Genomic DNA, 15,302 nt, shown 5'->3' with positions numbered 1-15,302 from the left:
TTTTATGACCACCAAGAAATGTCAAGTGATGCCATAGTTCAACATAGTCACTGTGGCAAGGAGAATCAGGCCAAATCCTATGAAAATAGGAGACAGAGGAGTCCTTGCTTAAATTTGTATTTCTACATTTGGGCATTTCCAGACATTTCTTAAAAGAGCTCGCAGTGACATCTGAAGGCCATACAGTAGAAAATCAGGGATTTGAAAACGACTGTTCCTATGTCCTTCTCTTGCTTCCCTCTCTAGAAACCTATTTTTCTCAGGAGGTGAGGGAGCTATGTAAACATTTTTTCAGGAAGGCAGATGTTGTAACCCTAGTTAGCTAATGGGATGATATGCAAGTGCTAGGAAATGGGGAGAGAGAGGAGAAGGCTGTCTGCAGGGTTTTGGCTTGGAAGAGCATTCAGGAAAGCAAAAGATGACTAGCAATTTGTGTGCTGCTTCTGGAAGCAAGCAGGCTGGGAGCAGTTGCTGTGAGCTCTGTTTCCTGTGCTTTTTGATGGAACATCCACAATTGCATAATCCATAGGGAGTTGCCTGCCCATAGGTACTTGTTGTTTGACAGATCTGTCACACTTCTCAGAAATCAAGATGCAAAATCCATCACTCAGGGATATGGTATATGTGTATCAGATTCTCTCTGGGGGATGAAGAGTCCATTAAACAGCAAGTCCCTAAACTCATCCATATGAAAAATTCACATCTGTGACAGATAGAATATGGAGAGTACCCATCGTCTAACAGGTGATCTGACTCAAATGTGCTTCTAAAGCACTATAAATATTCATTTTAGCTCATCCTTTCAGAGACACGTGTGAGGGTGGGCCCAGAGGCTCACTGCTTATGCAGAACATGAGTGAGAACAGCAGGATTATGTTGCATGTCTCTAGGAGGCAATGGCACTCCCAGCATTGACAGTTTGAGGCAAGCATATCATTGCCTGCATGGTACAGAGCTGAAGATATGACCTTCACAAAGAGGCTTATGACAGAGGTCTGTAAACTTTGCTATACAGTAGAAGAGGAATGAATTAGTCAGAAGTACAACAGGTAGCAAATCTGTAAGAAATGAGAGCACAGCAGAGTTATGACTCTGTAAAGGAGGTGGGCAAAGTGTGGAAATCAGTAACATAAGACAAGAGTAATCAGTTAGGTGAAGTCTTGGAGAATTCTCTGTTATGATAATTTTCTCTGTCCTTCACTCACTATGAAGAATGTGAGCAATTCACCTACTAGACCCTGTTGAGGAAAAATGCCAGGCATTCTGATATACCTTCTCCATTTCTCATTATGGATCCATTTGTAGATTCTTAATAAGTATGGCTTTCCTTAGACCATGAAGGCTGTTGTCAAAGATGTGAGATTTACATTGAGACTGGATTTAGAATTAAACAGGAGCTCAAGTACTAGGTTCATGGGTTGATGTAGAATTCCCATTCAGGTTCAAGTCTGAGCTTCCTGAAAACTAAGAAAAGTTTTGCAAAAAAACCAAGCATTCTTGGTTGTGGCTGAAGTTTTGGCTTTAGATTGTAACCAAATGAAAAACATGGGAAGGTTAGTCTAGATCCAAATCAAACTTTCATCAAAATTGAGAGGTACTTCAGATTTATATTCTGGCCCACTTACAGGTGATCTTACTTTGTTCCAGCTCATTTCTGTCAACTGTTTAAAGTGCTGCAGGAGGTGCTGCTACATTTCAGCAATGCTAAGCTATCTGCTCGTGCTCTCAAGCTATGAGGTTGTATTAACTGTTATGCAGCAACCCTTCTGCACTGTGTGTTGCCATGTCCCACACCTGCTGACTCTCCCAGAAACTCCAGCAGATGCTCTTCTGGCAGCAGCCGGACCTGACCTTGCACACAACCATTCCTCAATTATCTCAGGGTTTGCAGTGAGTGGCAGGACTGAAAAGAGCAGAGCTGATTAGGGCCATGGGCAATCTTGTGCCCGTACCCTGTTGAGATTTACTGCTGTAAAATGTCAATGAGTATTTTAACGGAATTACTAGGGAAGAGCACAGGGCTTTAGCTACTGCTAAACTAAGGGAAGAGCACAGCTTGAGCTACTGCTAAACTTTCCCAAGCTTCGCTGAAAAGGCACCTCTATGTGCATTTTCCAGACATGACCATCCTCAGACTCATGGGACAAAGGGTAAAATCTATGTTGGTAAACTTTCTTAGAAAGTGCCATGCAGCCTGATAAGTTTCTTTAACAGCAGAAACCATTAAAAAGTCTACACTGTAGAAATACATTGCCTAGATTGTCTCTGTGTGCATGTACACCCTCTTTCATGCTGCAGCTGCTGAGTTGCACAATCCAGCCATAATATTTCAGTGATGCCTGTAAAGCTTTTACAGATACTTAGCTCCCCTTCACCTTTTACTCTTGTTGTCCGTGGCATTTTTATCTCCCTTCAGCTTCTCTGTTGAGTTTCCTTTGTTTCACCAGAGTGTTCAGAAAGTAAATCAATTCCATTTCTCTCTCTCTCCTCTCAAGTCATGTTTCAAGGCTCAGTCTTTACTTTTGAGGAGGTCAGTATTTCGGTTCTCCAAGATAAGGGCTGTGGCTACCAGAGGACCACCTACCACCCCTCACCTGTGCAGGAGGCAGGACTTGTTCCAGTACTGTACTGTGGATGAATCTGCATTTTGCAATGGAGACCTCTGAGTGAGTGCAGACCAAGGTCAGAAAGCCCACAGAATGCGGCACATCCTTTTGCAGAGGTAGCAGCTCATTTTTGAAGCAGCACATTTGTGCCTGCTTACTGTTAACCCTCAGCTGATGACACAAGCTGTGACACAAGCTGAAAGCTTGTTCATGCAGAGGGTAGAGCTTTCTCGTGCTATGTGAAAACTGTAGAAAAAAAATCACTTTTTCCTCTGAAGATGCTTCAGTGTATCACCACTCTCCGAGTACCAGCAGCACATCTTCAGCCTACCTTCTCTGTTTCAAAAAGAGAACACTGTAATACAAATTACACTCCCTCCCTGACATGACCCTGACCAAACCATGTAAAAACCAGTACCTTTAGAGGCACCTAACCTCCTGTTTGAGTAGAAGGTGGCAGAGAGAATGACCCACCCATGAGAGGAGCAATTCATGCCTGACAGCGTGCTCAGAAGCTGCAGAGATGCAATAGGCTATCACCACCAGGGACTCAGGGATGTCCTGCTATCACTTTGTCTTGGGATGCTGTGTTATACTGAGATGTTACACTAGATGGTGCATCTGGCAAATTATTTGAAGAGCTTGATCTGCCCATGCTGAAAGCCTTTGGAGTAAGGCTGACCATAACAAGCCCATTTGCTGTGTGCACACAGTACATTATTTACATAATTTTTCACAAACTTGACCCTTCTGCGCAAGAGTTGAATGTGACCACAGCTGCCAAGGCATCACTTCAAGACTTTGGCATTCATGCCTGTAGGTTTGAAGGATTTTTTTTTCCCCCATCACAGATCTTTGACTTATTCACAAGTCAATTAGAAACAAGCAAACTATAACAGCATACTGAGTTTGAGGGATGTGTGAGTTTGGATAGGGGAAAGATGCGTTAGTTAGGATATATCTGATTTTCCTTATTAAGCTTCATTTCCCCCATCCCATCAAACTAGAAGAATTAAATGGAGCTGAAGATGTGTACATATGGATTTGTCTTCTGGAGAATAAATACTGGTTTATTTGTGTTACGGCGAGATACCTTTGCGATAGTGCAGTTCTGCTAAGGAGGAGTGATGTCTTCCCTTCCCTTCCCCACAATTAGCCTGCAGGCAGTCCTGTAGGACAGCAAGTAAGGCAGAGAGACTCCTGTGTCCAGGGCATTAGTTCCTGCCCTTCCCTTTGGGTGTGTGGAAGCCCTTCTCTATTCAGGATTTGGGGCAGGGGAGCAGGCAGCGCAGCAAGCAGCACACGCGCTGCTGGGAACTGTTGAGACTTTCACCAAGGAGGTCAGAAGAGCTGCCAGGGTTGGAGGGGTGAGTTGCGGGTGTGCTCTGGGAGCTGATGGCTGCGGTCCATCCGTGTTGCAGGTTGCAAAACCAGAGTGGGGCAACTGTGCTAAAGCACGTCCTGCCCCTTCGTGAATCTTTCTTTGGGACGTATGTTAGGGCAGAAATCAATAGGTGGTGCTGTTACACGTAATTCTCACACGATATCTACTCATTTGCAGTCTTCGGAGAAGTGATTCTTGTTAGGGTTGGGTTCACAGTAGCTCTTCGAAAGCTGCTGAAATAGAGGAAAGCAGCAGGCAGCAGTAGCTAGCTGGAAGGGAGCATGGCTTCTTCAGCCCCTCGTATCTGTGCTTTGGCTGAGATTTCTGGATGAAGAGGCTGACTTCACACAGGTAGCACCCATCTTCTTCCTGGAAGAAGTGTGTGTGTGCTCAAATTCAGCATCCTTCCCCATTGAAAACTCAGCTCTGAGTGCCCTGGATGCCTGTTTTATTTGGATTGACAGCAGTGTGCTAAGGCACAGAACTCTCTTAGTTTACGTAGATAAATTCAGATGAATTTCAGAGAAAGGGACATCTTAGTGAGAAGAATTGCCTTCTAGGGTCTAGGGTAAGTAAAACAGTGCTAGAAGAGATTAGGAATTTCCTGAATGCGAATTCTTTAGAAAAGGAACTGGCTCAGATCATAATTTATTTCTAAACTTGTTCTTATTCAGACAGACTTTTAAGCATTTTAGTTCTCAAATTTATTTTCTGATGGCTTGGAACTTGTATTTTTTATATATTATTTAAAATAAATATGCCTTGACTGTTACTATTAATTAAAAATCGGTATAGTTAGAATGGAAAGACACACATACATATGAATATGTTCTGTGGATTTAGATAGATCCTATCTATTGTACAAATGCACACATAGATCCCATCATTCTGTTCTCACCACAGTAGTAACTTCAGGAGATCATTGGGAAAATAAATATGCCTTGACTGTTACTATTAATTAAAAATCGGTATAGTTAGAATGGAAAGACACACATACATAGGATCTATCTAAATCAATGGAACAGATTCATATCTATTGTACAAATGCGCACATAGATCCCATCATTCTGTTCTCACACCAGTAGTAACTTCAGGAGATTATTGGGAAACCAGGCAATGAAACTCATCATTAACAGAGAGCAGAGAGCCATTCTGTCCTCCTCTTAGTGACTAATTTCTGGCAAGTCATCTGGCTTTTTTGTTTTACTCCTTTACCTCCTGTTCTTTGCCTTGGATGTCTGGTTTAGTCCTTCATCCTTCAGATGTTTACCACTTACTGTGTGTGTATCAATGTGTTTTAATATTTTTCAAGATAGGGCCTTAGTCCTTGCCTACCAGGAAGAAATTATACTGAATTAACTATACTGATTTAGAAACTGATTGAGTTAAATCAGTGCAGCTCTCCTGAGCACTTTATATCACTTCAGTTTAAGTCATGAGTCAGTGAGTAACAAATCAATTCTGTTGGCAGAGAGTGAGAAAGATTAGACTGGATCTTCAGCCCTTCCATCTCAGTATTTATTAGGCTACGGCCTCTTCAGGGCTTGTTGCTGTTCTCTTTAATTTTCCCTGCCTAATGGACCTGATCCAGCTCTTGATGGCATAAATGAGGGTTTTTCCATGACCTCCAGCTGGGAGCTGGAGATGGTAATATCTTTATTAAAAACCTAGAGAAGTTTAGAATGACAAATAAGTCAAACATGCCTCCTTGCTACATACAGAGTTCTCAGATTGTGGCTCATATTGCAGAAATCGCCACTGCTCTGAAAAATGTAATCTTCTATGTTCAGGGCAGGAAAATTCATCCTCTAAAGACAGCAGTCTCTATTAACATTATGTTAACAGTGTCACCATGCAAAGAACCATAACCTGATTTCATTTTCCCAACAAGAGCAGGTATGTAAGATTCCACATACATTTTGAGATGGGATGGAAATAAGCTTTTTGTCAGCCTCTGCAGATTTTGTGCTTTCAGGTTGGGTAGCCTAAGGACTCAGGCTATTACTATTTTGTACCTGTTTAGCCAGAAACTAGACTGATGTTGCACTTCCAAATCAAAAAGCAATGCTTTTTCAAACTCTGTTTCAGAAAGTGATTGCTTTTTTGTTGTTGTTGTTCTCCTTCTCTACCTTTCCTTACACTTCTATAAACTAGTAATAATAAATTAGGAGGATATCTGAGAATACACTGAAAAAGAATATGCTGAGTTCCACTCCCTGAAAATTTTGCTTGCTCTTCCAAAAGCTTCTTATTCCTGCCTGTAGAGAGTGGCAGTGTAGCAGGAGTTGAACTATTGGTGTGTCTGACTATTCCAAGAAAGAATAACTCACTTGTTTATAAACCTTAGATTTTGGCTTAGTGCAAAGTCATTTTTCTCTTTCTGAGCTGGATGTTAATAAAGCTGCAAACTCTGTAACCAGCAATGTCCTGGCATAGTCTTACAATTCACCTACAGTTCCTGGAAGTCTTTATATTGTAAGTAGTAAAGCCCCCTTCCATTTCCACCTCTATTCCAAATGCAATTTCTTGTTTATTTTACAGGTTTATGATGGAACTTACATCTTTGCCTAAATTCCTTTGGACAAGTGACAACAAACTTCTGCATCACCATTTTCCGGACATATTGGCTACTGTTCATACCACACAAGACATTCCCGAAGAAGTTGTTTTTGGACCATGCATGCTCCAGAACACCCTGCTGGACACTGTAGCTTTTATTGCTCTCAAGTGTTCTGATAGACGGAACATCCATTATGTATTTAAGGTAGGAGAAATCAGCATTTAATGTTAGTCGTATCAAAAAAGAGTTACACTATCCCTCAGAATGTAACTTTGCCAAGGGGTACATTTTTGTTTTATTCAGCACAACTAACAGCTCCTTCGAAGGGAGAAATAGCCAGTGCATTGCTGATTTATGAGCTGTTGACTGTAGGGACCTCAGTGAAAACCGTTTCCTTTGCAGGAAGAACACAAAGTCCCATTTCTATGCTGATGATTGATGACCTGCTTCAGCCCTGACCGGGAGTAGAAGAAAAGAGAGACGAATAGTTTAGAAACATCACACTTGGGTTTTGTCCTTACGAAGGACAACGGAGGCTTATCAGGAGGTGTGACAGCCGTGTAAGAGCAGACAGGGAAGAGTGTGGCATTGCACTGATTCATGCAGGTGGTGCCTTTGCAGCATTTATTGATGGATCTGAGCGAGCAGTGACCCAGTTGGCTCAGTCATCCATGAAGTAAAATCACAATGGCAGTGATCTCAGCACAGGCTGTATGAACTGTAGAAGACAGCAGTCAGGCAGCTAGTCTACACAATCTTCAGGCAGCCACAGCTTATTGCTATTAGTGCATGGACCTCCTGCAGTTACTTTAGATATGTCTGTCTGTTACAGCCTCGTTTTTCAATCACTGTAGAGAAGCCACAGAGATACATCTGTGAACAAAAGGAGCTGTCATGTAGGGAAGGTCAGAAATCCCAGGACTGTGGTGGAATGTTAACTCTTCAGCTCTAGTTCCCTTTTTTTTTTCCCTTAGCCTGTTTATCATAACATTTTCATTTGGACAATGCATATTTCTCATGCTGGCCTCTTACGTTGGCTTTCTGCATCTCAAGAGTGCATTTTAGTCACCATTGGTCTAGATGAAGATGGGGAGGTAGTGTTTTATAGCGTGAGGCAGTAAAAGTCCCACATGCTATGGCATGGACAGATCTGGGAGACATCCAGGTGCTCCTAAGATTTTTGTGCTCTGGAGTAGAGAAATTCTAGGGAGTGTGTGTAATATGGAAGATGCAACCGTTGGTAGATACATCTGACACTTTAACTTTAAACAAAATCAGAAAGAGAAGAAGGGGCTTCAGGATTTTTCTGACTATTTGTTCGAGTGTCTGGCATAAGTTTGCTTGCTTGGACAGGGTTATTAGTACTCCAGAAGAACTACAAGCTCTTTGGAGGAAGGTCTCTCCTGAAATGAGGCTTTATTTATGGAATATTTCAGTATTTCTCCTGCGAGTTTTTTAATTACTGTAGAACCAAGAAAGAGCCTCAAAGGGTTGGAAGAACCCGCCAAAGGGATGGCTTTAGTATTTTGCTACATTTGAGTTAAGTAATTATTATGCAGGCATGAAATTGGATGCCTGAGCTGGCTCAGATCTCTGTGTTTTGGCAGTAAATACATCAAATTCTGTGCAAGTAGCTGTTTCAGTGGTGGTTCTATATCTTGTTGGCTACCCATAATTAAAAGTAAACCTTCCAGAAATCAGGAGCTATTGTTCAACTCCCAGCTCTGTGCGTAGACAATTCATTAATGATTCAGCCATGATACTATGTTGTTATCATGGCACTGAGGTGCAAAACGAGAAATAGGTTTTGATATGCTGGCTATACTACAAACAGAATATACACAGGAATAATTTAGCAAGGTGGATTCTCCACAGCTGAGGTTCATGTTCATCACAGTTCGGCAGCACTTCTGCAAGACTTTGGGGAATATTATTTTTAACAAGAATTTCCTTATCTTGGCTTTTTATGTTAGTCCAAAAGGGAGTTCTATGTCTTTTCTCTTATCCTCTGAGAGATCCTAATTTGGGCTTCTTGGACCAGTTTGTACACTCAGGCAAAGAGGATGCCTTGGCAACCACTGGCACAGGTGGTTCTTTCCAGCCAATCATTTACCCTAGGCAAAGAAAGCCGGCCCCTTACAAAGGCCACTGATTCCCACTGAGTTCCTCTGGCCCCTACAGCTTCTTGTGGGTTTGACTCTGAGTTCCAAGGAAGAATCTGACTCTCTCTGTTCTCTTCCAGCCTCTATCAAGGAAGGCTGATTGCTCCCATTGCTCAGCTATGACTGAGCTTGTTGGGGCGTGAAGCCTTTGTCTCATATATGGGTGCAAAGGATTCACCTCAGGGATTGCCATCTCAGGAAATGGGTGGACTTGCAGGGTTTCTAGTGTCTCTATACACATGAATAAACTAAAACGGGTGCATGCTTTTAGTCGACAGCATCCAGGTCTTATGGTCTGTTCTTTACTCCTCCATACCTTCTCTAAGCCCTCTCAGCCTGGTTGCTGAAGGAGCTGTGTTCCCTTTGACTTTGCGGGTGGATTTTCAATATTTCTGGAACGCAGAAGCTAATAAATTACAGCCTCTGACATAGCTTTTAGTTACAACCACTGTGTGTGGGTGGGTGTGCTTGTGTTGCTGTCAGACTTTTGGATTTCTCAATCATTGTTAACTACCATGGCATTTAGAGAGAACCAGTTACAGGGCATGCTAATTTATTTTCTCCCTTATACTAATTAACTTTTATCCTAGTGGCCTCTTAATGTTTCATTCTTGTATTCAAGCTACTAATGTGATCATATTTTTTGTGGTAGGTAATAGTCAGAGAGATTTAAAAACAGAGAAAGGAATAGCCAAAAGAATGCTACTGATACCAAACACCAACGAATGGCTGCCCTGCAATTAGTGGAAAACAAAGACTTATACATTGCTTGAGGTGAAATTTAGATCATACTTGTCATTAGACATTTTTCATTTCCAAACTTCGTCCTTTCTAAACCTTTCTAAATGACTTGGTGCTTCAAAAATTAGTTGAGGAGTCTTATGTGTGTAAATGTTGCCCTTGATTGCCCTGTGTTTCAGCCTCCAAGCTATGAAAATCTTCCCCACCTTTCAAATGCTGCAGAGAAGATAGATCTGCCGTGGTAAACACCAAAGAAAAACCTATAAAGAAAGAAATCATTCCCTATTCAAAGCAAATGCAATAAAGTAACTAATACGGGAGTGACACACTGAATAAGGAAGACAAATCCAAAGTTTTTATAGTTATGTTATTTGACCAGAGCCTGGTCAACCTGTGACTAAATGACTGAGGAGTCCTGTGGAGAAAGGAGTATATGTGACTAAGGACTATGTTGTAATATACACACAGAAGAGAAATTGAATTTGAGCAGCAGACTTAATATTAAATTTTTAACTTCTGAGTGTCTGGCCTTGCAACCTAAGCAATATTTTTTTGACTTAATCTGTTTGATATTTCTGAATGTATACAAACTGAAAGTAAATCAAGCCCTCAGTACTCAGAAATTAATGAAAAATATTCATCTGATGAGTTTTTATCGGTTTAGATACCCTGAAATGAATTTACTTGATTTATCAAAGTCAGGAATAGGAACAAATAATTTTATTTCTGAAAAATGTAACAGATCATATAAGTATTTCTTAGTTGTATTTATTAAAATCTAATTTTTCTGTAATCTAGCCAAACAGTTGTATATGCGAATGTTGTCTCCTTGAAGTGTTGAATCAAAACACCAGGAGTATTCTTACACCTTCTGATCCATATCCTCTTACACCAATGAAAAGTTGTATGTGCCACTACCCAGAGTGTGTGTTCATTTCTGGGCTCACAGATCCAGGGTCTGCACATCTCACATCCAACCCCGTCCCCAGGCCTACTTACAGAGGAGCACACCTTCTGTACATCTGTGATCCACGTCTGACACCGTCTCATGGGACAACCTGCATCAGACAGAGGACATCATCCTTGCTGTGAGAGGGCTGGAGACTGCCTAATGTCCCTGGCATTGCCGTGAGAGGTTGTCTGTGAACAGCAGTGTCTCCTTCTCCCTCCCATCCAACTGTATTCCCAAACCTCTCAGTACTCACACCAGGGAAGCCTTCTCCCTATGATGACTTTGGATTTGGTGACACTGGTGTATGAACTGGGCTCACAGCTTTGCCATACTGTCTCGGTGTGAGGCAGAAAACTGGGTTTGCTTGTTAACTGCTTGGTTGTCCTGCATGTGCCGTGTGATGCCGCTGAAGATGAATTTGAAATCCCTGAATGTGATGCAAATCTATTTGGAATCCCAAGACCTGCAACTTGCTTTCTTTGTGTCCTGTCTCGCAGGTAGATGTTACATCTGTGCACAATCCCACAGGACTGCCTTGGATGAGGCTTGTACAAGCAGCTGCCAATAGCAAGGAGCAGAACTTGGAAGCTTACTTAGAAAACAGTCAGTTATATTATCGCTCTACTAGGAAGATCAACAAAAATGAGGAGCTGCTTGTCTGGTATGATGAGGAGCTTTCCAGCCTCTTAGGTTTCAATGAGATAAAAGCTCAGAGTACCCCGAACGGTAAGTACAAAACTGTTGACTGCAGGGGTCACTGAGGACTGAAGTGAGTCTGCAACTTCTTTAGTATGCGATGATCTTGTAACACAGGAAATGAAACCTGTCTCAATCCTTAGCTGGTCAGCTAAAAGAAAGACCTGCTTCAGGGACTGAGCTGGAGGCATAGAGCAAGAATAAAGTTACAGTTCTTCATGCCATTTTCATCACTGCTTTCCAGCAAAGGATGGTGAACTAGAGGTTAATGCTGCAATTTTTGAGCTGTGTAATGGACATTTAGGCACCTGACTACCTTGGAATCCTAAAAACTTATCAGTTGCAAGTATCAATTGCAAATATGCCTTTTTGAGCTCATTGAGGAATCAAGCATAGGCTAGAGTTCAACTTTAATCTTGTAAATGAGCAAGGCTGTGAAAAATGCATGACATCCCAAACAGTACTGTATACAGCTCAGTCTGCTTATTTAGCATGGGACATAGTGAGAACAAGGAAAAGGGCACGATTTTCATTCTGAGATATTGCTAGGTATTTATTGCTCTAAAAGAAATTGCACTGGCAATTACTGAAAAAAAAATATCTAGATTATGGAGAGATCAAGCAAATCACTGCCAGGTCCGTGCCAAGGTTGACTCCAGCTGTCATTTGCTCCAAACATTGATCTAGTTAGACCAGAGCAAAACCCTTTCTACATTCCTTTGGGTTGATTTAAACACAGCTGATATAACTTGGTTAGTAGAGGTGTAGGTTGGTAAAGGTATGAGTTGCTAAATTAATATGATAATATACTTGCCTGTAAATGAATATTAAATTAATATAGACATAATCACATCAGGACCCCACTAAGTAATTTTAACTGATTTCAGCATATTCTGTGAGCTTCTGTGTAGACGCACATCGTCAACCCTGTGAAATCAACAGGAACAGCATTCCACCCAAATCAGCAGACCTATCTTCTTACAAAAAGTTCAGTGTCTGTAGTTTGGGAAGTGATCTAAGATGTGCTGAGCCTACAAATTAGGGATTTGTAGTTTTACCCAACCAATGTATGAACTTTCCTACACATCCCAGGCCTCAGGTGTGGTCTGGCACCATTTGCATTTAAAAAACTGCTGTGTGTTGTGAAATAATGTAGCATGGGTACTGTTAACAAAGATTAAGATGTGTCATTTGTATCTCGGTCACTGAATTATGTCCTGTCTGTTCATGGGCAATCAACCACCGCAATTAACCAGAGGTGCAGTACATCTGAAGGCCAGAAGGAAACAGCGTCATACCAATGTATGTTCCCCATTCCTCCTGCTCATCACTGGCACTGTTTCACTTCTAACATTATTTTCTGTGCCACAGGTATCTGTGCCTTGAGTCATATAGAAGTTTGCTAAATGAGCATGACCAAGAGCTTCAGGCATTATCATCAGATGATTTGTGAAAAGGATTAAAAATCCAGATTATCATATGTAGAAATAGAGGCTCAGAGCCTCTATTAAAGGCCAAGACCTTTAAATCCAGGTCTAAACCACATTGTTGCTTGGGTACATAGAATTTAACATTTAGCCTGTATTAAAGTCAATGACTTAGGAAATGTAGACCCAATTTTCATAAAGTCCATATGGTTTTATCTAGACCATTGGGTCCAGGCCATTTTATGTAATACAAACTTGGTCAGAGTGTCTAAATGAAAGCATTTCTCCTAGTAGCACATGGAGGCAAATATGGGTGAACCATTCTCTGCAGCAGCAAGGGGTCTGATCCTGCACTGACATTATCTTTACCACGTATACTCTTGTATGACACAAGAAATGTTTCTCGGTTTTTTGTCTGTGTCAATGACAGGGTCAGAATCTGCCCATGATTCTAACCTTGCAAAACTCACCATCTGTTGTCTGTTTCCGCAGAGTTGAGATGCCAAGAATGTGACCGAGTCTTTAAATGTGAGCATTCCTATCTCTCCCATGTCCGCTTCCTATGTGTCCCAGAGAAGAGCGCCCTGCTATGGAGAAATTTCCAGGACCCTAAGATGGAAAAGAGCAACTTAGCTGAGCAGACCACAAATTTCCACAGCCTGGCAAGGGATCTAGAGGTCAAAATGGCAGCTTGTAAAGATGATGCCCATGGTCTCACAGGAGAAAAGAGAGCAAAATCTGAAGAGGCTGAGAACAACAAGAGCAGGAAGACAGTGCTGTTGGAGAAAACCAATAATCTGAGTGAGGAACATAACTGTGGGGGCAAGGAAGAGGTTGGGGGAGAACATGTATTGGCTGGTTCTTTCTGGAAGCTTAGTTCAGGGAAGCAGTCAGCTAGGAAGGATGCTTTAGAGCAGAAGCAGAGTGCTTTCACCGAGGTCAGGAGAATGAAGGAGAAGCTGAGGAATGAGAGGCTGAAGGAGGCAGAACAGGAGGATGGCACAGTCCCGCTTGGTAAAGAGCAGGTATCAAAGGATGTGTTGCTGAACTCCTCCGGTAGTGCATTCTCCTTTGTGTGGCCCACCAGAGCCCGAGGAGAACAGAAGAGTGCTTTCAGCAAACCCAGTAAGTGTTTAGCAGAAAGAGCTGCAATAAATTCTTCTCATCCCATGAGTGAGTCACCAAAGAGCCTGGGGGAGCTGTCTGGCTTCATTGCCACCACAGACATCATGTGCTGCAGCACTCTTCTCAATTCCAAGTTCTTTGTCAGTGATTTGTGTAATGCTCAGATGCTGCAGACAAGCATCACTCGGAGCAATGTTTTCCCATATACCTCAGAACCGTGGCCCAAACAAGCAGGAGGACAGTTACAAAACACAGCCACCACTTCTTCCTCCTCCTCTTCTTCCTTGACTCTTCTTCCCCCCACCTTCACATCCTTTGGAGTGGCTGCCCAGAACTGGTGTGCCAAATGCAACCTGTCCTTTCGCATGACATCTGATTTAGTCTTCCACATGCGGTCACATCACAAAAAAGAATATTCCTCAACTGAGTCTCAGTGCAAGAGGAGACGAGAGGAGAAACTAACATGTCCCATTTGTCACGAGTACTTCCGAGAACGCCATCATTTATCCCGACACATGACTTCTCATAATTAGAGCTCTGCAGACAGATGTCGCTAAGGGACCGGGCAGGTTGGGTAAAGAAGGGGAACATGATTCACTTGTATGCATTTATTTTTGAGTTTACATTAACTTCTTACAGGAAAACACTGTTTACAATAATTTATAATAGATGCTTTGCAAAAAAAATATAAAATGTTTACAAGAATCTGAGTGGGTCGTAAGTTTTGAAAACTCAGCCTAGCCCTTGTCAATCTATTTTCGAGGAAATAAAATAGTGAAATGAATGCACGCGTAGTGTTAATTTGCAAAGAGCTGGGAACAAAATTATTGTTTTGCAAATGTTTTTCTCTGCTTGTGTTTGATTTGCTAGTGTCTGTGCACTACAGTGTAAATGCAGAAGTAATAACCACCTCATTGAATGAGGAATCTTTAAGCACTAAAAAAATCAGAGCTTATATGCTACAAGAACAGATGTTAACCATTTCTAGCAGCTTTGGTGGACTCTTTCTCTTTTATGTTAGGTGAATCAGCTCTTTCATCAGATTTGTCTCAGTAAAAACTTGTGTCTCAGTGTCTCCTTGGCTTTGAAAGGGACTTGAAGACTCTGTCTGAAATTTATGATCATCAACAACTGACCAATAGACTGCCAAAGAGGATGTGACTTGTAAATGAGTATATCTGAGTTGTGTTATAGGCTCTGCTACTTTTGAAATCTCTTTTGCAAAGTAAAATCAAGCTGGATCTGCATCAAAATTGGACCTGTTGTCTACGTTATTATGTAGACAGGGCGCACAAATTCTACCCTGATGTGTGCTTGAAAGATCTGTGTGGCTTTAGTAGGCATTCAGATCTGATGGGAGATTGGCCTGTGGGTTTCAGGTTTTGAATATTCTAAAGAAAGCAGCTAGGGTATTTGAGTTCCTATTAGCTACTGATAGATAGAATCTGCACACTGTATGTGGATGATAGGATCTGTTCTGCTAATAGCTAGAAGAGGAATGTGCTTCACAAAACGACAAAGGTGTACATGGATTGCATTGCATTAGACCAGCTTGTCTATCCTCTGGTTTCTACATGAGCAAATTCCAACTTTTTTAAAAAAGAAAGTGCCAAATTCTCTCTATAGTCTGTCCATATGAGACATTTTTG

The 15,302-nt window shown here is 41.7% G+C and overlaps 1 protein-coding gene across 1 annotated transcript; it reads left to right on the top strand.

Moving 5' to 3' along the window:
- The first annotated feature begins 6,534 nt into the window (after positions 1 to 6,534).
- On the top strand, positions 6,535 to 14,431 carry ZNF488 (zinc finger protein 488). The gene is made up of 3 exons (XM_010188139.1): positions 6,535 to 6,754; positions 10,903 to 11,131; positions 13,021 to 14,431. Exons 1-3 carry the CDS (start codon positions 6,536 to 6,538, stop codon positions 14,184 to 14,186), a joined length of 1,614 nt encoding a protein of 537 aa, XP_010186441.1. The 5' UTR covers position 6,535; the 3' UTR covers positions 14,187 to 14,431.
- The last annotated feature ends 871 nt before the right edge of the window (positions 14,432 to 15,302 follow it).

The sequence above is a fragment of the Mesitornis unicolor genome, unplaced genomic scaffold (assembly GCF_000695765.1).
Source record: "Mesitornis unicolor isolate BGI_N332 unplaced genomic scaffold, ASM69576v1 scaffold1837, whole genome shotgun sequence".
NCBI lineage: Eukaryota > Metazoa > Chordata > Aves > Mesitornithiformes > Mesitornithidae > Mesitornis > Mesitornis unicolor.
The sequence above is the reverse complement of the archived record's forward strand: the minus strand, read 5'-3'. Positions and strand labels throughout refer to the sequence as shown.